This window comes from Eulemur rufifrons, chromosome 29 (assembly GCF_041146395.1).
Source record: "Eulemur rufifrons isolate Redbay chromosome 29, OSU_ERuf_1, whole genome shotgun sequence".
Taxonomy (NCBI): domain Eukaryota; kingdom Metazoa; phylum Chordata; class Mammalia; order Primates; family Lemuridae; genus Eulemur; species Eulemur rufifrons.
This window is the reverse complement of record NC_091011.1, coordinates 59,306,789-59,328,556: the sequence shown is the minus strand read 5'-3', so window position 1 is coordinate 59,328,556 and position 21,768 is coordinate 59,306,789. Positions and strand designations below refer to the sequence as shown.

Genomic DNA, 21,768 nt, shown 5'->3' with positions numbered 1-21,768 from the left:
AAGAACAAACAAATGTATTACACCAAAGGATAAAAGAGCCGAGACTTACCAGGAGGCAGAGGAAAACACAAACTGTCAGTAGCGTCCAAAATCCTGGTCATGATGTGAAAGACTGCAAATTCAGCAGCACCGCCATGCCCCTTGCTGGGTAAAAATGACAAAGCAGCACGTCAACCAAGGAGCTCACCCCAACACCCCATTTGTCCTAAGCAGTGGCTTGAGTATCATGTATGGGGGGATTCATGCTAATTGTGAAATGGATGCTCTGTAGAAAGCCTCATAAAACAACAGTGACCATCAGCCTGATGTCTAGAATCTACCCAGACAGCAGGCAAATTACAAATTGTATTAACTTAAATTCCCCTTCTTGGCAGTACTGCTCACGTGTCCCTCCCTCCTCATCCACATGCCAGGGAAAGAGGATGGGAGAATAATGGGGCATAACCTTAAATGCTGAGTATACAACTAAGATAGATGGTGCTGGGTCTGGTGAGAATTGCTTTGAACTAGTAAGTTTCAAAAGAGCTTTGCTAAAACAACAATCAGGTTTTTTTGGCTCTGTGTGCACCATGATAAAAGAGAGTGAGAAATACTTGCGTACAAGTGGAGAACCGAGGAATGAAGATTATGTTTCCTCCAAACGGTTTCCAGTATGCGGCAAATGAGATCCAGCTAGAGGGTAAAGATAGTGCATTAACCACCGCTCCTATCCTTCCCCTCAAGGCCCCTGCAGCCATCCCTCCACGGCTCTGACAAGCACATTCAGGGCAGCTGGCATTCAGGCTGTGCCCAGACACACAACCAGCCCTCATGAGGTCAATTCTGAGGCACTGGGATCCAAAATGGAAAGACTGAACACGCCAGAGTCTAACAGAGCACCCTCTGTCTGTGCCGCAGTGCCCCCGCTGAGCTTCCCTGGCCCCACCATTCACTCTCTCAGCCCTCATCCACCAGTGCAGGTCAAGTGCCACCGGGTTTGCTCTAGGCCTGTTACACTGCAAGGGCCAAGAGCTGACAGTCAGAAGAAAGAAGACAGAACAGAACGGAGGTCACGAGCATGGAGTAAGACTGGAATCAAGTCCACAGTCTATTATTTTACTATTTATGTAAGCCTAGGCAAGTTACCTAATCCTCTCCAAATCTCAGAGTCGTCGTCTGTAAAATGAAGGGGAAGTACTTAATAGGTTTGTTGTAAGGTTTAGTTGCCACGTTGACAGGAATATAGTGATCAATAAGCCATGATCATAATCAATCAGAGTAGATCACATTCTTTGCCTTAGCACTTTATCAAGAAACCCATTCTACACTGAACACATTTGTCGGTAGCAGGGCAGTCTCCACGGAGCTGTCACCAGCCATGGATCCATGCACGGCACATGTGGGCTAAGAACGGGGAAAGCAGAAAGGATCTTTATAGACTCAGAGGCAGACACTGTATATCCTCAATGACACAGAGTCTCAGTTTCTCTTTGGTCAAAATCAAGTTACGTAAACACGTCGTCAATATTACCAGGTTCTGCAGCAACTCCCTTGGGTATGTTTTGGAAAGGCTACCCAGCCACCCTTCTTCCAGGGGAGTAGGTGGCACAGCTGGTTGCTGCTGGGCAGGGACAGGGATATCTGGCCAGAGTCACAACGTCAGGGACATTGAGTTTTCTGAGATGGCACATGTGTCATTTCTGGGCTTACTGGTTCTAGAGGTTGTTAAACTAGTGTTAAAACTTTTACATGATTAACTAAAATCATGGAGAAAGACAATGCTTGAATAAAAACCCTTCTTAACACTTTGGAAGGTGAGATTTAAAGTCAACAGAAAGAGAGATGATAGGTGGATGTGTTAAATAATGTGTTATGAGTTAAAACATACACACACACACAAAGAAAACAAGTTAATATCAACGTGGGATGATCAGTAACACATTCACAAAGTGAGCTCCTTGGCACAGTTCGACTGAGGAGGACATTTAAGAAAGATCCAATGCCCCCACTATAAATATTTGTATATGAAAATACCAACCTTTCCTATTAAAAACTATGACATTCAACCCTTACTATAGAAATTCAAATATGTTATTTTAAAAAGACACTAATGACTGCAATAAAGGCAGAGAATTTTAAAGTTGAACATGAAGAGATTAAATGATGGTTATATCTAACAAATGTAATCATCCAGAATTTAATGCAAAAATATATGTTCATCCACTGGCTCATCTGCACACTGGTCTAGCCCAAACTTGGAGGAATAATGGAATGTTCTTTGTGCAATTGTTTTTTTTAAGTGTGTCAAACATTATTTCTAGATTCCAAACATATGCTTTTTGAAGCATATGTCTTTTCAAGACAGCCTTAAAACGCAACCTAGTCACATAACTTCTATTTATTTACAGAGTGGTGTTATTAATATGGATCATACAATTTGAATGATTGGCTACCAGGTAATGAACAGCTAATCTCATCAGTAGACTCTAATGTGGTTGTACTTACACAATTGAGCCAGACTCTGGCCTAGTTGGGCTATTGGAACTAATTAAGAATTGAAGTGCAAGTTCTCTCATGTCTGCATAAACCTCCATGTACAGAAATCATTACTTTTTAATAAGGATCTGAGAGTTGCCAAGATGAGATGTCAGCATTTGGCAACCACACTAAATTCATTGTCCTATGCTTCCATGAGTATATAATTACTGTTTGAAAGGAGGGCAATAAGCTACTTTCAAAATCAAGTTCTCTTTGTTTAAGGTTTCTATGTCTCTTTCCTCAGTCAATAGCACCAAATATACTGGTTTAAGAACAGGAGAGATCTCCAAAAACCTAATTTGAAAACAAATCAGAGGCATTCATATACGCCAATAACAGTCAAACGGAGAACCAAATTAAGGACTCAATACCCTTCAAAATAGCAACAAAGAAAATAAAATACCTAGGAATATATTTAACTAAGGAGGTAAAGGACCTCTATAGGGAGAACTATGAAACACTGAGGAAGGAAATCGCAGAACATGTAAATAGGTGGAAAACCATACCATGCTCATGGATCGGTAGAATCAACATTGTTAAAATGTCTATACTGCCCAAAGTTATCTACAGATTCAATGTAATCCCTATTAAATTACCAACATCTTTTTTCACAGACATAGAAAAAATAATTTTATGCTTTGTATGGAACCAGAGAAGACCCCGTTTAGCAAAAGCAATCTTAAACAACAAAAACAAAATGGGAGGTATTAATTTGCCAGACTTCAAACTATACTACAAGGCCACGGTTCTTAAAACAGCCTGGTACTGGCACAAGTGCAGGGACACAGACCAGTGGAACAGAACAGAAAATCCAAATATAAAACCATCCTCATATAGCCATCTAATCTTTGACAAAGCAGACAAAAACATACTCTGGGGAAAAGATTCCTTATTTAATAAATGGTGCTGGGAAAACTGGATATCCACATGTAGAAGACTAAAACAGGACACACAGCTCTCACCCCTCACAAAAATCAAATCACGGTGGTTAACAGACTTAAACCTTAGGTCAGAAACTATTAGAATTCTAGAAGAAAACATAGGAAAGACAGACATTGGCCTAGGCAAAGAATTTATGAAGACGACCCCTAAGGCAATTACAGCAACAACAAAAATAAATAAATGGGACCTGATCAAATTAAAAAGCTTCTGCACAGCCAAAGAAACAGTAACGGGAGTAAACAGACAACCTACAGAATGGGAAAAAATTTTCGCATACTACACATCAGATAAAGGACTGATAACAAGAATCTATTTAGAACTCAGGAAAATCAGTAAGAAAAAAATCGAACAACCCTATCAAAAAGTGGGCAAAAGACATGAATAGAAATTTTTCAAAAGATATAAAAATGGCTAACAAACATATGAAAAAGTGTTCAACATCTCTAATCATCAAGGAAATGCAAATCAAAACCACAATGAGATATCACTTAACTCCAGTGAGAATGGCCTTTATCAAAAAGTCCCAAAACTATACATGTTGGCGTGGGTGTGGAGAGATAGGTACACTCATACACTGTTGGTGGGACTGTAAACTAGTGCAGCCCCTGTGGAAAGCAATGTGGAGATACCTTAAACAGATTCAAATAGACCTACCATTCAATCCAGCAATCCTATTATTGGGCATCTACCCAGAGGAACAAAAGTCATTCTATAAAAAAGACACCTGCACCCGAATGTTTATAGCAGCACAATTCACAATCGCAAAGATGTGGAAACAACCCAAATGCCCATCAATTCATGAATGGATTAGCAAAATGTGGTATATGTATACCATGGAATATTACTCAGCTATTAGAAATAATAGCGATATGGCATCTCTTTGGTTCTCCTGGAGAGAGCTGGAACCCATTCTATTAAGTGAAGTATCCCAAGAATGGAAAAATAAGCACCACATGTACTCACCAACAAACTGGTTTCCCTGAGTGCACATTTGGGAATAACACCAAGTGGGTATCAGACAGAGGTCGGGGCTGGGTGGAAGGGATGGGTGTATACTTACTTGTTGAGTGCGATGCGCACTGCCTGGGGAATGGACACGCTTGAAGTTCTGACTGGGGGGGATGGGGTGGGGGGAGGGGAGGGGTGCACACCTACATGATGAGTGTGATGTGCACTGTCTAGGGAATGGACACAACTGAAGCTCAGACTCGAGGGGATGGGGAGGCATGGGCAATGTATATAGCCTGATCTTTCTGATCTTTTGTACCCCCATAATGAGCTGAAAAACAAACAAAAAATAAAAAATAAAGAAAGAAAAACACACAAATGGAGTCACTGAAATGTGTTCTGAGAATTTTATATATATATATATAGAGAGAGAGAGAGAGAGAGAGAAAATAAAAGGCAAAACAAACCAGTTTTGAAACGTAGTCCAGAACCATCTGTTCAATTTTCTTCTTTTCTACACCCTGTAGGTGTCTCAAAAGATGCTCTCGTAGCTCAGACACCATCTGAAAACAGGATATGCATTAGATAAGTCACAACCTACCCACTCACACCTGCAACTGGTTTGAATTAGATCCATTTATTAACATTCCTTATCAATATGGAAAACATTAGATCTGAAGATCCCACCAACAGAAACGTATAACTCTCAATGTTTCTCTGGGTGAGCATAAATCAGGGGCCCCCAGCATTTTCCTCAAGGGGAACTACTTATGATTTATCCGAAGCCTGGTGAGCAACTTAGAGTCAGGCTCTAGGCCCTGATAAGAATCCTCCAAAGAAGGCAGTGGAAGTCACCGACTTAGAAGTCAAAGGCTTTGGGATCTATCAAACGATTGAAATCTACCACTCCGGGAGCCCTGGGGAATTGTCAGGAACAACTCTACGCATGGAATGCCTGTGCTGCTGTGGGCAGGAGTAAAGAGGAAATGCATCCGGTAACTTCCTCTGCACAATGGCCAGAGACACTCGACACAGCCCCTTGACATGGCAAAGGTAATGAAATAATCATTCTGGCCCCTCTGAGTCGTCTGTTTCTATGCCTGCTCCATTCTGATCATCTTTGGGCCTCCCCAGTCAGTGGCTGGCATTCCCAGCCTGCCCCACCCTTTGCTTTTCTCTCTCCTTCCTTCTCGCTTTTTGCCTAGACTCTCTGCTCAGCAAGAGGCCTGGATCACTGCACCAGTAAACATGAGAATTGCACAACAGACATCATGAATGTACAGATCTTCTATTTAATATTTTAGGAGATTCATATATGTAACACCCTGAGTAAAACCTAGCCCATGCCCTTCAGGGCCAAGACACGGTGATATCTTTTTTTTTTTTTTTTTCCTAATTCATATGAGTTATATTTTCCTTTTTATTTTTTTTATTTTTTTTCAATTTAATTTTACAGAATCAAAGAGTCTAACAGTATATCTTGTTAGATACAGTATGTCCTCATAATGTATACATTATTTCTTGTACAATGATATGAAATAATATGGGAAATATTCATGATAAATTATTAAGTGAACAGTGCAAGTTAAAAACAATAGTTTCATTTTTTTTTCCCCACCCCCCCTTTCCCGAGTCAGCACCTTCAAGTGTTACCACTCCCCAAACGGTGCGCAATGCACTCATTGTGTAGGCATACCCCCATCCCCTCCCCCACCCCCCACCTCAGTCTGATGTCCAATTGGAAGACACGGTGATATCTTATTTCAATTCAGTCTCCTGCATTTGCTAATTAATTTGGCTTTTAAAAATTTAAATTTTGCTTCTCTTTAACAAATAGTACAACATATTTTTTCTACAATAACCATAAAAAATTAAAATCACTCATAATCCTACCATGTACATTAACATTTTGGGGGTTATTTTTCCTTTTTTTCTGGAGTGCATACGCATTCTACTATTTTGTAATCTGTTTTTTCATATAACACTTTCCTTATGCCATCAAAAATTCTTTACCATACTAGTCTTCACGGCTGCACAGTATTTAATCTCATGAAAAGTACTATAATTGAATTATTTATTCCCTTGTTATACATATGGGATATTTCTTTTACTACTGTGAATAATACCACAAAAAAAAAATCCTCATACAAAAGTTGTTTGCCATATCCTCAATTATTTTGTCAGACTAAATTCCTAGAAATGGAATTTATTGGATCACATATTTAATGTTTGCAAGACACTGTCAAAATGCCTTCCACTGTGGTTATACTAATTTTCAAGTGGTTGAAAATTCATGACGTTATCTCAACTCTCTGTACCCTTGCTAGTATGATGTTTAAATCTTTGCCAATTTGATAGGCAAAAAAACCAAAACGTAAAACCCACTTGTGCTATTTGTCATTTGATCACAGCAATGCTGAACATTGGTGGTGGGCGGTTCTGACCATTTCCTTTTGAAAATTGATTGGTCAGAGCCTTTGTCCATTTCCTTCCTAGTGTATCGTTTTCTTATTGATTTGTAAAATTTATACACTAAATGCTAATCATTTGTCACATGTTGCAATTTTCCACCAGATTTATTATTTGCCTGTTTAAGTTTCATTCCATCAAATCTATCTTTTCCTATCTATATTCAATAATGTATTTTAAAGTCCTTTTCTATTTCAATATTATTTAACTACCCGCTTATTTTATTTAAATTCTTTCACACAGTTTAATTTTTATATTAAACTCCTTAATCTATCTGATATTTCTGTTGGTTTATGGTATAAATGGTAGTATTTGGGGTAGGAGGAATCTAACCTAATTTTCTTTTCCAAATGGTTAACCACTGACCAATAGATTTAAAAAAGTCCTTCCCACGTTGATTTTAAATACCTCATTTATTATACACTAAAGATTCTAATTTAAACTAGAGTCTATTGACTATTTTTGTATATACACCGATTGTTTCTATTATTGCAGATCAGTCACACGTTCAGATATCTGGTGATACCAGTTGTACTCCTCTTTGCCAAGTGAATTACTTAGTCAATTGTAAGAGAAATTTCATTGGCTTTTTGGTTGTAATTTTATTAAACCTAGACACTAAGGATTGGAAATGGAATACTGTTTTTCATTATCTTTTCTAACTGGTTAATCCTAATTTAAAAAAGAAAATACTTGTATGGAAATCACTAGCTTACTGTCTTGCTCTTTATTATTTTCCATTTTCCCAGTTGATTATTTTGTTTGTTGCATAAGACAATCATAGTATCCTTTTTTTTTTTTTTACTTTGGTTTCTTATTGTATTGGCTATAATTTTTAGAACAAAAAATTATGATGAAAATAGAAAAAATCCTTAACTTCTGATTTTAACAGGAATGTCTCCAGCAGTCCATTAGAAAAGAGGTTGACTATCAGTATTAGACTATTCTTTGTCTTACTGAGTTAGCATATTCTGAGAGTGAAATTTGAGTTTTATCATCTTTTAGCACCTACAGAGATTATCTTTTTTTTTTCTTTGCCCTTGTAATATGATGAATTACATTAATATATTTCCTAACATTAATATTAACCCTTCCTGGAAAGAATCCAATTTGGCCATGTTGTATTTTCAAGAGACCACTTAAAGTATTTTAATTAGGCTTGTGATATCTATGTTCATAGAAAAAAAGTGATCATTGTCACATTTTGGTTTTAAGGTTATGATGGCTTTAAGTGATTGAGAAGCTTTCTATCTTATTTCAAAAAATACCTTACACAGCATGGGACTGATCTGGCCCTTAAGTTTCAAAGAATTCATTAAATAACTTGGGACCTTCTTTGGATAAAATCTTTAACATTTTTTCAAATTATTTTATGGTTATTGTGCTTTTAGCGTTTCTTTTTCTTCTTGGATCAAGTTTGGTAATTTCTATTTGCAAAGAAAACTATTTAACTAGAAGTTTTAAGGGTATAAATAAAGATTTATATATATTTCTCTAATATTTTTAAACTTGCCATATCTAAGGTAATAGATTGTTCCATTCTTAACTCCATACAGTATTAAAAATATATAAAATATTTTGGATTTCCAATTCTGTTAATTTATTTTGCTTTATGGTTCTTTGGTGATCCTAGCAATAGGACTCCTTGAGAAATGTGATTCTTTATTCTGTTGTATTTTAAACCCCAAATACAAATGCCACAAAGACATTGCTCTTTCCTTTTTAAAATTCTCACCACTATACATTTCTTATCATGGTTTGTAACTATATGTTTATTGATGTGACTGATAAATGTGTGGTTCCCATACTCAATGGTGTATTCCTAGAGGGCAGAAATCATATATGTGTTGCACACACAGGGTCTACAGTGACTGGCAACAGCTATTTGTTGAAAGAATGAATGAAGAATAAAATCATAACAGGAAGTGCAATGTAGCCCTCTTCCCTTTCGTGGGGCCCATTGTTTGCTGTCACCTAAGGAGCCCACAAACCACTCACCAGCCCCATCAGCAGCCTCTGGTGGTTATCTTCCTCCTGCAAGAGGGGCGTTAATCTTGGCTCTGAAATTAAACAGAGCAACCGTCAAACTCTGATAGTTTTCAGGAAAAGGGTTAGAAGGAAGAAGAATCAGTCTGGGTTTCCCTTCTCTGTTTCATTGGGAAGACACAACACTTCCCAGGTAGGACGAAGACCTTTCATTAGCTGGGGTGCCCTGGGGGTGACAGCTGACCCTGTGACTCAGGTGGTACACAGAAACTCTGTCAGACAGAGGGAAAGACCAAGAAAGGAGGAAAACAAGGAACACATTCCCCAACACCAATAGGCTCTAGCTTTGATTTTTCTTCAACACTAAAACTCACCACTGAGAACCTCTGCTCCACTGGTGACTGAGGGAAGTGAGCCCTCTCTTAACCCTAAGGGGACCATAAACCGAGGGATAGGGCTCAGTGGAAGGATTATGTGACCCCTGTAATTCAGTGACTTTGGGAGTAATTGAGCTGAGGGGACCAATCAATTTCTGTGGCAAATAATACTAATTGGCACAAGTTATCAGACTGAAGAAGTGGCTAGAACAAGATGGAAAGGTGATATGTAAGGTTAAATCAAATGGCACTTTCTCCACCATGATTTGCACTGCACTAGCAAGACCAGAGGGGCAGGCAAACAGCTCCTGGAAGATCTGCCCTGACGCTCCTCGGACCCCACCCCCTCGTGCTGTTTTCCCTCTCCTAAAACCTGAGGCCCAGCACCAGGCAAGAGGGCAGAACTGCCCTGCTCAGTGGGCCAACAACTGCTTCTGGAGGGCACAGGTACCTCTTGACCCCCAGGGATGCATCCTACCTGGATCCTATACAACCCTCATGAATAGAACAATTCAAAATGCGAGCCCAACAGCCCTGAATTTCACAGAATGTCCCGTTTCAGGCACTGACTGCGTTCTTCATGGGAAATTAACAAAGCGAAGCACGTGCAAGGAAGAGGAAGAGTTTTCTGAAGTGCATCAAGAGAGAACGACCAGTAACAGGCTGCAAACAGTCCTGACGCACACACGGAGCAGGAGCTCTAAGCAAGGCAGGAGGCGAGAGCACGACAGACCCCGGGCAATGCAAGGACGGGGACCCTGAATCACACACAGTCACACACCTGTCTGGCAGGGCAGAGCCCAGGCTTCAGGCATGGACGGCCTGGTGACACCGGCAGAGGCAGGTGCCCCCCACACTGCCCAGCTATTCGGTGAGCCCAGGCTCTGTCAGCCTGAGCCGGACACAAGGTCACCATCACAGTTCACCGGGCTGTGAGCACAGCGTGAAATAATTTCCGTTAGGGTCACCCAACATATACCTAAAACATCCAAGCCCATGAAATAGGAGTGGAATCTACAACACCAGCACATTGAGTGAAGGCTGAGCTTTATGAGGTATAAAAATGTTCCTGTGACAACTATGAAAATGCTTGCACTGGAATGTCCTCAGCATTCCCCTCCCCCATTTCACCTACGTCCCCCTTCTTTGTAAAGACTTAATTCAGATGTCACCCTTATGGGAAGACTTTTCCAACCTGGGAAGCCTCTTCCAACCTCCCTGCGGCCTTCAACCAACCCCACCCCTGACCTAGCACCCAGGGGTTACCTAGTACCTGTGGCTTGGTTTAGAAACGATGTGTTAGCATTTCTCCCTCACACACCAGTGATAAAGCAGCCACCTCAAGTACCCACATGCCCTGAGCACTGTGCTGGGTGCTACCACTTTGACCCACTTACTCTCATTTTCTCCTTACCTAGCCCTCAGGAGGACGATGCACGAAATGGGTAAATGACTTGCCCAAGAGCACATGGCAGCGTTGGAATTTAAGACCAGTTTTGTCTGGCTCCTGAGCCCATAGCACTTCCCAAAGAGTCACACTGTTTGCCTGAAGGCTCCTCATTCTTTGTACCCCTAGGACCTAGCCCAGTGTGTGCCCAAGTTTTAACCAAAATGAAGGGTGCATAAGTCAAAGACCCTGTATGGTCAGACAGCTGGAGAGAAAGCGGCACCAAGCCAAGGAATTGCCAAAGTGATTCCTGTGGGTACAGCCAGAGGGACGTTAGTTAGATCAACTATGTGATAAGAAATAATGAAAACCAGAGGACAAACACCCAAGGGCTCCTTTAAGCAAAAGCACATTCAGCAGCTGTCCCTGAAGGTCCTAGTGCCCGGACAGACACGGACAGAGCAGTGTGGCCACTCTAACGGGAAGGGGCTAAAGGGTGCTGCCTCCTTCGCACTACTGGAAGTGGTTTTCCTGCCCGCCCGCACTGGTAGGATGAACAGTGCTACACAGGACACACTGACTGAAATCCAGAAAGCTCCGTCACAGGTCTTTTCTTACCCAAATTCCTCGCTTCTAGGTTAGAAATCACCCTGCAAAGAAATTAGCCATGTTAGTCACACAGAAAGCATTTATTTTTAAAAAATTAAAGCCACAACACCATATACAAAGATATTCTCCTTTGAAAACCCATAAAACCACCGCACAAACTGTTCTCAGGCTGCTGAAAACCTCAAAAACTTTAGTCAATGTAGCAAAAACCACATTAGGCAATTATAAAATTTCAAAACCCTTTAGTGCCAACAACAGCAATAATTTAGAACAATTGCAGCTCTCAGTTATTGGGAATAATGGGGACAGAAAACAGAACAGAGGTTGGAATGGGGCCTATACTTTCAGCACTCTGAGATGACTCATCTATCCAGAAAATATGCTTTCAAAATAAGAGCAAGCTTACCAGCCCACTAATACAAAAAAAAAAAAAAAAAAAAAAAAAAAAAAAAAAAAAAAAATTCAACCTACTGTCTGTCCTTCCCCCTAAGGAGCTCACTTAATAAAGAACTTTCTTTATCACTTATACATTATAAATCATCCATCCCCAGGTTGCAAGTCTTTGAGGTTTATCATATAAGCTTTTCCCTCTAGAATTTCCAGCACCAAACTCCAGAATAGGGCCCACGTGCCTGCATTCATGAAGCTGACAGTATCATTTTGCTGAGGATATCCAACAAAAGCAAGCTACTTCCGTGAAAGACTGCCAACAAGATAACTGTAAAAGTTAACTATCTTACAAATACAATAACCTTTAATTTTACTTACTTTATTGCATCATCAAGAATATTCCTCACATATGCAGTGGACCTTCTTTTTCCTGTTTCCTAGGAGTGAGAACATGTCAGGAGTATGGAAAGTGAAGGTTTTGTGAATGACTTTTTTCACATCAAGGACATAATGCAATATAGGTAAGAACTTCAGAAAGAAGAAATACACTTTCCAGTTAATCAGAACACCTAGATTTTTTAAAAAATTTTTAAGAAACATTTTATCTGAAACAATTACAGCTCCATAGGAAGTTACAAGTCAACTATGTTGTATGCAACACTCAACTATATGTGACAATTCTACAGAGATCTCACGTACCCTTCACCCCATCTCCCCCAGTGCTTATATCTCAGATGACTATAATACAATCAAAATCAGGAAAGTGATATTGGCACAATGTGTGTGTAGTTCTATGTCATTTCATGACATATGCAGATTCATGTACCACCACAGTCAAGATACAGAACTATTCCATCACCCCAAAGATCTCCTTGTGCCACGCCCACATAGTCACATCCACTCTCCTCCCCCCAACTACCCCAACCCCCCTAGCAACCACTAATTTGGGAACACCTAGCTTTTTTTATTTAGTAAATCAATTTTTAACTATAAAAGTAACCTGAGAACACACCCAAGCCATGAATGTTAATTGTACTTCTACTCTGAATGAGCTGAGCATCCTTTAACCTCCCTGAGTTTCGGTTTCCTCCTCAGGAGGACAGAGATCATAGGAGCACCTGTCTACAAATGACAATGTCGAAGTGCCCAGCCATGGGGAAGGGTCCTGCAGACGTCAGCGAGCCTCACGGTTTAAAGGCATCCCCTATGCCTAATCCAGCACCCTCTGGCTCCTTGCTTTGTTCTCACTGAACCACACGTACCTCTTCAGAGATCAGGTTGTGCCATTCTCTCCTGACCACGCTGTTGTTATAGTGTAAGTGTGGCTTGGTGTACTTAACATATTCTAGGTTGGAGTTCAGTTTTTCCCAGTAGCCCTTAAAGCTGTGCACCTGTAGGAGACAAAAACACGAGCAACCTTAAGCAGCAGGCCCTGTGTCCAAACTACCCAGCAAGTATCACGCAAGTCTTATTTCCCCAGCTCTCACGTGGCAGCATTTCTGAGTATTTCCCATGAAGAATGGCATTCTCATCCCAACGGGAAGAGTCTTGCCTTCCCACTTCATTTTCTGTCCTCTTTTTATAACACAGAACTGCTGTTCATTTCCTAAAACCCATAGAACTTCCCCAGTTAAGGCTTAGCAGGGAAGTCTATATTAAACACATCAAGTCATTTCCTCCCTAGGGACCCATTTTTATGACTTAGGTTGTATCAACAGTGCCATGCTCACTCAGAGAATGTTCATAACATTTGGAGCAAGTGGATTTGGTTTACTTTCCTGCTAAGCTTATTTAATTCCAAAGATATTTTTCAAAACCTATCAAAAAAAGATGAACTAATTTTACATTCAGTTGTCAATACTCCAAAACAGAATTTGTTGGCATTCTATCTAGTCTTTGATTTATTGATATAATTGTACTACCCTGAAGCAAGAATGTATCCACTGTATTCATTTTTAAATTTAAAATTCAATTTTAAAAAAATACAATGTTAATACATTTAATGTTGAAGGATACACTGACACAAATAGTTTTTAAGTCAATGAAGACAGGTTTATGATACATACTTTCTTGCCAAAATATGTGCATTTATAAAAGATTTGACTGGGGCCAGGCGTGCAATGTGTGGCTATAAAACAAAGTGAGCTATTGCCTGCTATGGTGACAGACCTGGCTGGATTGCAAGGAAATAAGAAAACAAAATACACAGCAATAAAGACAAATGCTCTAATGTTGAATAATAGCACATCATTCACATTTTTAGTCAAAGGACAGTCACAATTGGTTTGAGATGGATTTTGGAGTATCAGTAAAGTGAATTACATGATATTAACACTTGCTGTTTTCGAAGCCTGAAATGCCCATCCAGCCAACATCCCTTCTGCCAGAGACAGAAAAAACTCTTTCCAAGAAAGTCCCCCTTCCAAGGGAGATAAAAACAAACACTGGAGCCAGGTCTCGCTGCTCACTTGACCTACCTCACTCACCTTTCTTTCCCTTTCCATTTATTTATGATGAATGTACCTTTATCCACCCTCCTTTGTATTGGGGAAACAACAACAACAACAAAAACATAAGACAAATCCTGCAGACATTTGGCAGCATTAGGTCCCTGACCAGAAGTCACTACACTTTCTGCTGTCTTAATCCTGGTTCCGGCACACCATTGCCAAAAGCCAGAAAATGAATTGGTGTTGTGGGGACATCTAGTGGCCAATTAAGCTATTAACGCTGCCTGCTTTGCCACAGGAGTGCCATCATGATGCAGTTCACCCAGACCTTGCCCAGGACAGCACACTGGAGGGGAGAAACTTAGGTGCCCTCTACCTGTCTTCTGGCCTCATCCCCTCAAGCCCCCGTCCTGACGTTAGAAGACCCCACACATCATACTTCCTTCTCACTCCATTTAAAAATCCCTTTCCTCAATACCTTTTGGGGACGAGTGTTCCTTTTTAGTTTTATTTTTAATTGACAAATAAATGTATGTATCGATGGGTTACAACATGATGTTTTGATACATGTATACATTGTGGAATGATCAGACTAATTAGCATATCCATGTGTCAGCCAAGAATAAACAGATAAACGGAGCCCTCCACAGGTCTACGGACAGGCTGTAGAGGGGCTGGAGCACCCTCTGACTGCATGGAACAGGGAGCCTGTGTTTGTATAAGCACTTTTCTGGGGAGATGGTCTTGCATCAGATTTTCAAAGAAATCCATAGCCTAAAATAGTTTAAAACCACAGAGTTAGAAGGAAAAGGATCTAAATTTAAAACAAAAGGAAAAATCTATATTTAAGTAAGAAACATTGTTAGGCAAAAGTCCCAAAAATATTTTCACATGAATTTATATGTCTTTCAGGGAGGCCACTGGCTTATTATAATAACATCTATAATATTTAAGAGAGTACCAGAAGAAAACAATTAAATGTATATGTCACTATATGGTATCAACTAAATAATTGATGCAGTTTTTTTAAGTTATGAAAATTCACAGAGAGCACTGTAAATTGGAAGGTCTATTTGGAAGCCTGGAACGGGGGATGGAAGTGGATTTGAGTAAGTGAAGGATAAGGAGAGGACAGTCCAGGTGGGCCCCCTGGGATGTGAGCAAAGACTGAGAGACCAGGACACGGGCTGTGGGTTTAGATCAGAGGCAAACAGACAACAGCACTTCATTTTCTGTGGTGAAGATAGCAGCCTCTCGTGTGTGGCTCCCAGCCTCGTTGACTGCCGTTAGAACCACTTGCGTCCCACCCCCAAGCAAGTTAATTGGTTTGGGGTGTGACCTGAGCCTCATGAGTTTCACAGGTTCCCCAGGGGATTCCAATGTTCAGCCATGACTGAGAACACTGCTTGAGCACATCCGAGTAATCCCAGTCACCCTCCCACCCTCAAGCGAGTTACTCTACCTATACCTCCAGCTTAGAGGCTGATAATGAACCAGCTGTCTGAAGACTTGTGATGGCATGGTTTAAAAACAGGAGACATGGTTAAAAATGAGCTTAGAGCCAATCTTTGAGGAATCCTAAATGCCAAGTTAACAGCAGTATGCTCATTAACCCAGAGAATAAAAGTAGCTCCAACATACCATGTTAGATGTTGTAACCCAGCATGGAGGGGAGGGGAGAGTAGGCATTTGAACAATCACATCCTAACAGCCAAGGCACAGCATCTCACCACCCAGGCTCAAGTATGAGCCTGGCAGCACAGACAACCGCTCTAGCAGTCAACCAGCACTTAGCCAGCCAGGTGAATGCCGAGTGCTGTACGCACCAGGAACACCAGCACCACTGTGAAGGCCACAGCGGCCCAAGAAGCACATCACCAGCTACTTGAAAAGAGCTCATAATGCTTTAAGAAAATAATTCATAAAAATGCTTTTAAGAAAAACACCCATGAATTAACTACTTCTGGGAGACTCTGGTGTTAGAAGTAACCAAATCCTCAAGGAATGACCCAGGAACATTTTCCTGCACGAAGGAGAGTTTTAAATTTTGATTTTGAAAGAAGGAAAATTATTCCAAGTCTATTCTTCAGAAACAATCTCATTCTGTCTCTTAGGAAAATATGAAATAATTGCCAAATACAGCCCATCACAACTATTAATTGAACACAAAAGGATCAACGGGTTACACCAAGGGACTGTTTCCCATTTATGATTTAGATTGCCAATGGATCCAAAAACAAACCAAAAAAATCCCTGTGGTACTGGCTCATCTGCAAGTTACTGCCAGAAGAAAACATCTGCCTTTCATTTCTAAAAGGCCTTCTGGCTTTGGTCCTACTTCTGCTGATTAACCAGCATCTTCGTACAGGAGAGGAGGCCAATTCAGAGAGAACAATGTATTCTGTGGGCCAGGACTCAACCAGCAAGAGGTAAAGTACTGTATCAATCCCGTCCGGCTCTTCAGTGGATCCCATCTCAGTATCAGCTTTTACTTACAGCCCCCAGAAACACAGCGACCCACCTCCTCCATCATAGACAGAATACAATAGAAAATGTCTACTCGTACATAAAGCTAGCAAGGCACCGTACTAAACTAAGATGCTCCAAACAGGAACATCCACACACAGGACAAGTGACAAGAAGTCCTAATGCTGCCCACTGAGGGAAATGAATGCTGCAAGTTCAAAGTCTCCTGAATATAAATGGACCTTCTCCTCCTTCCTCAATATCTGGCAAAAGTTTCCCCTTCTTTGCCCAGCTAGGTAATTCTATTAGCCATTTTTAATGGACTGGATTTTTTTTTTAATGAAATCAACAAATATAGCTCTAAACTATTCCATCTCAAAAATCAGCAAATGCCCTGAGAAAGCTACTGCTAAGATATTCCCTTCCTCTCAACCTTAAGAATTAAACATTATGTCTTTGACCACAACTATGAGTAAGAGCAGAACAGCCTAGTGGCTGGTGGGAGGGGAACAAAAACAGGAATCCTTGGGTCCTGAGTCTGTTCCTAAATTTCATCATCTAGGAAGCAGACTGAAGATACCTCATCTCTACAGAAATGACAAGCATGAATTCACCAGCCTCACAGTCTGTTTATAATAAGTAATGCTGTTTTGTGGAATCATAACATTATGGTTTCCGATATTAATTGAACTCACTATAACTATTAATGATTGTCCCACAAAAAATGTACAAACTAAACTGGGAAAAATCAATATTTCCCACACATCCAACTGACACTTCCAGAGATGTTATATCTTGGTCAAAGCAACAATTCTAATTTTTAAAAGTTATAAGTCATATTGTAATTGTGCTTATACTTCAGATCTCTAACAAACCTTTTATTTAAGTGATTGTGGGAGCCAAGGAAAAAAAGTGTCTTTTGTGCTTCACTAAGCAATGAACTATGCTCTGCCCAATTAAAACAATACTTTTTTAAGAACACTTTTTAAGAAGCATACAGACAGTCTCTAAATGGAGAACAACCTAGGTGTCAACTATACTTTTCCCAGTTGCTCAGCGGCATTAGGCCACTGAAAGACTTCTGCACTAACACCCTCACATGTGAGTGGCTATAAGTAGGAAGGAGCTTTAATTCTTTCTGGCCTTCCAAGGTAGTTAATAATCTCTAAACAAGTGATTAAATACACTAAAGATATCTAACTTTAAAAAGACTTTGGTAGGAATACCCCATTTCTCCATTGTCCATTCTTTTATCTTTATATTTAAGTTATGTTTCTATTTTGTGTGTGTGTAAGACAGGGTGTCTCACTCTGTTGCCCTGGCTGGAGTGCAGTGGCGTCACCACAGCTCACTGCAGTCTCCAACTCCTGGGCTCAAGCCATCCTCTGCCTCAGCCTCCCGAGTAGCTGGGACTAGAGGTGCGTGCCACAATGCCTGGCTAATTTTTTTTCTATTTTTTTGTAGAAACAGGGTCTCGATGTGTTACTCAGGCTGGTCAACTCCTGGCCTCAAGCAATCCTCTACCTCGGCCTCCCAAAGTGCTAGGATTACAGGCATGAGCCACCATACCCAGCCTGTTTCCTTTTTTAAAAAAAATCCTTACATGCTTCCTGTGGTTGGATAGTTTTAATGGTATCTCTTCTTCTTATAAAAATCAAGGGCAATTTTAACCTTTAATGAAAGTCACCACTTCCGTAGAGCAACCCATAGTTTACAAAGGGATAAAATCATTCTTGGGAAGGTCACTCTTGATGATATTCCTTTTAAGGCAAGGACTTTATTTCAATACACTTCTCATAAATTCTTTCAGGAACCATTTATAAAGTGAGGAAGTCTTTTGTCTTTCAGGGAACAATTTTCTAATTCAACTGGTTTATGCACCCTAATGTGTTCATATATGTCATAGTCCATTCCAGCCATAAACCGGGTGGCTTATAAACAGAAAATTTTTTCTCACAGTTCTTCAGACTGGGATGTCCCAAATCAAGGTGTGGGCAGATCTGCTGTCTGAGGAGGGCCAGCTTCCCAGACAGCCGTGTTTTCACTATAACCTCCCCCATGTGGTGGAAGGGGTGAGCTAGCTCTCTGGGATCTCTTCTATAACGGCCCTAATCTCAATCACCAAAGCTTCTACCACTTAAAACCATCACCTTGGCAGTTAGGACTTCAACATAGGCATTTCAGAGGGATACAAACATTCAGACCATTGTGTATATTAAATACTCACAAAGTGCTCCACTTCATGCTAATTTTGCAGAGAGCATGGGAGGAAAGAGCATATATAGTTTCCTTTTCCCCTTCCCTCCCTTGATTCCTTACCACAGCACTCATCTACCAAGGAGAATGGAAGTGTGGTCAGACTAAAGAGGGATCCCTCGGCCTCAAGGAAAGAGTATGGTAGCAAGCACACTTCTTTAAGGGAATTTACAATTCAAGTCTTGAGTGTCCAGAGCCAACTCCTACCAGGGAAGCATGACAAGAACAGTCCCATAACTGGGACTAGGGATGGAGCAGCAGAGGGTGGGATATGCCACTGCAATCAGGTCCATCGTGGTGTAATTAAGCTGGGGCCTGGGGTAGAAGAAGTAGGTTAAAGGCAAAGGTAGCAGCTTACAGTGAGTGGCACTGTGCAAGCAGAGATGGGGAAACAAATGAGCGCTCTCAGGGCCAGGTGTGCTGTGAACCAGAGGGTGCTGATCAGGGTCTCCCATGCTGAGCAACTGGGGTGGGGGTGGGGGCAGCAGGTCAAACCAAATCCAGTACCATCTTCTCTCGAGCTCAAGGCCAGTCTCAGCAGTATACTCTGCCTTCCCTGATGGATCATGTCTGTGTGGAGAGGGTCAAAGAGATCTGCAATGCTTCAAACTTGTCCTAGGTAACTGCTAGCATATGAACACATGTGGAGCTGCCAAAGAGCTCCTATGCATGCGTGGGAATGGTTAACGGGAAACAACTGCAAAGCCAAATGCTAAGATGTGAGAAGAAGAGAAAAAAGTGAGGGGAAAGATGGAGTGAATGTCAAAGGAGAAGAAAACATGGAAGACATAACACACATCATTTTACACACACAGACACACACACACACACAGAAAACAGAGTGCAAAAGTAAGCTAGTTTGTACCTAAGCAAAGCCAAATCATATTCTTAGATTAAGCCAATGGGTAAAAAGCTCAAGAGGACCTTCCCATCACTCTTTTATACTAATTTTTTTAAATGAAAATACACAGTGTCAATAAGGTTATAGTAAAACTGATCAACTCACAAATCCTTTGTAACAGTGTAAATTATCACAGCTTATGTTGAATATCAATTTAGCAATAAAATTAAAAGCTATAAAAATTGTCATAGTCTTTCACCCAGTGATACTCCTGGGCACTTAGCCTTAGGGGAACAAATCAAAAGGAAAACTGCGTGTATAAAAATATTCACTGCAACATCATTTTTAACAGCAAATTTTTTTAAATGGCGGTTAGAGACTGTCCCAAAACAGAATGATTAAGTGAATTAAGACACAGCAACCCTGTGGAATCCTATGGAGTTTATGTAGCAACATGAGAAACACATATAATTTGTAATATTTATCAAATACCTCTAGATCACAATTTACTAGGTAAAATATGCATACCTATGACAAAGACCAAGGGGAAATAGTGGAAAATACACAGCCAACTGCAGAATTGTGGGTGACAGTTCTTTCAGAATTTTTTTTCATTAGATTGTTGCTTGTCCATTAAAAACATGGGTTTGATAGGACTACTGGTAAAGGCAGAAACAATGAAATTAAAGGGTAAAATCTCTTAATACGCCTTTTAAACTATTAATAAAACCTTTCTTTTCCCTTCATCTTCCTACATTAGTAGGGCTTCATAGCAGTCACATGCTTCTGGCTAGAAACACAGCCCATCCGTCTGTCTTTAGGGATTCTTCTTAGGATCAAAACCTAGAACCACTAAAGCCAGCCCCAATCTGCCCTCTCTTGCCCTGGTCCATCACTGTGATCTCAAACACCATGGCCTCCCCCCAGCTGCCCAGGGCTGGCCAATCCTTCATGGATCCCAAAGAATGCAATGTATCTAATAAATAAAAGGCAGCAGCACACTGCGCCGCCTGCTGCCAGACGCTGACATTTTCCAGTCCACACTAAGCTATAATTACCGGGAGGCAAAGCCAAAAGCAACAAAGCAGCTTCACGGAAGCTGTGCTAAAACACTCCCCAGTTTTTAACTACATGCATATTCTTTTCTACTCACCCCCCACCCCCCATTCTCCCTATTGTCCTCTGGAACGCTTCTGAAACCACCAGATTGCAGAAAGACACTAATAGCTACAGCTTAATGTTCAGAGCTTGACTGAGACCACATGGTGAGCCAATATAGATCATGCTTGAGAAACAGAAAAGCTGTTCTTAGAACCAGAGGAAATTAGATAATCCCAGCCCAGGTTACTTAATGGTTTTAAGATGGAAAATTCTGTGTATGCGTGTGTGTGTGTGTGTGTGTGTGTGTGTTTGTGTGCACACGCGCACGCGCGCACATGCACAGATGAGCACGCGCATGCACACAGCACGTTTTGAGTTAGTGACAATGCAAATGAGGTAAAAACAGCTACCAGGCTCTCCAAAGATAATTTATAAGAACTCCTCCAGCATGGACTGGTTTGAGGCACAGTGGCAAGTGCTAGTTCCATGCAGTTTAGGTTGAGCGCCGCAATTCTCTCCTATCTTCAGGAAACTGTCCTCTTCAAAGAGCATGCCCAAAAATCTCCATAACATCATATTCTGAGCACTCACCCACTTAGGAAGGAATCCCCAGAGAACCAGCCCAACCCCTCCAGCCCCTACCCTGCCCTGCCCATTTGCAATCCCTTCTGGAACCACCATGATACTCGGGGCAGCAGAGCTTTAGTCACGTGTCTATGCTTTAGCTGCTTGTTGTAAGGGACTTACCTTCATAAGGGGCAACTCGATGTCTTCTGTCACAAGGGTTATTCCAGGAATTTCCTGCAGTGGGGAAAAATATATATACACAACTGTTCAATGTATCAACTGCCACCAGCTCAAGCTTTCAGGAAGTGTTTCTGTGCAGACAGAAGCTGAGGGCAGCTTCCAGTTTGCTAATCTCTACTTTAAATAAACCTTGGAGTATATAAATAACAGGGAACATAGCCTATCTCTTCTCGGGAAGGGAAATATTCTTTAAAAAGTCACAATCAGAATAGTTGGCAGGGT

General features: G+C 40.8%; 1 protein-coding gene across 8 annotated transcripts in view; it reads right to left on the bottom strand.

Annotated features, from left to right (window-relative positions):
- GSAP (gamma-secretase activating protein) overlaps window positions 1-21,768 on the bottom strand; it is an 85,122-nt gene that overhangs the window by 9,889 nt on the left and 53,465 nt on the right. For 5 of the 8 annotated variants that reach the window (XR_011231747.1, XM_069461336.1, XM_069461340.1 and 2 more), the window contains 8 exons: window positions 21,487-21,540; window positions 12,888-13,016; window positions 12,004-12,062; window positions 11,245-11,276; window positions 8,875-8,936; window positions 4,875-4,970; window positions 602-672; window positions 50-144 (listed from right to left, as the gene is read on the bottom strand). Coding sequence is in view for 7 of the 8 variants with exons in the window: in XM_069461336.1 (XP_069317437.1) it covers window positions 50-144; window positions 602-672; window positions 4,875-4,970; window positions 8,875-8,936; window positions 11,245-11,276; window positions 12,004-12,062; window positions 12,888-13,016; window positions 21,487-21,540 (598 nt within the window). In the remaining variant the exon portion in view is untranslated. The remainder of the gene's footprint in view (window positions 1-49; window positions 145-601; window positions 673-4,874; window positions 4,971-8,874; window positions 8,937-11,244; window positions 11,277-12,003; window positions 12,063-12,887; window positions 13,017-21,486; window positions 21,541-21,768) is intronic. The other 3 variants (XM_069461338.1, XM_069461337.1, XM_069461342.1) reach the window with 2 other exon arrangements.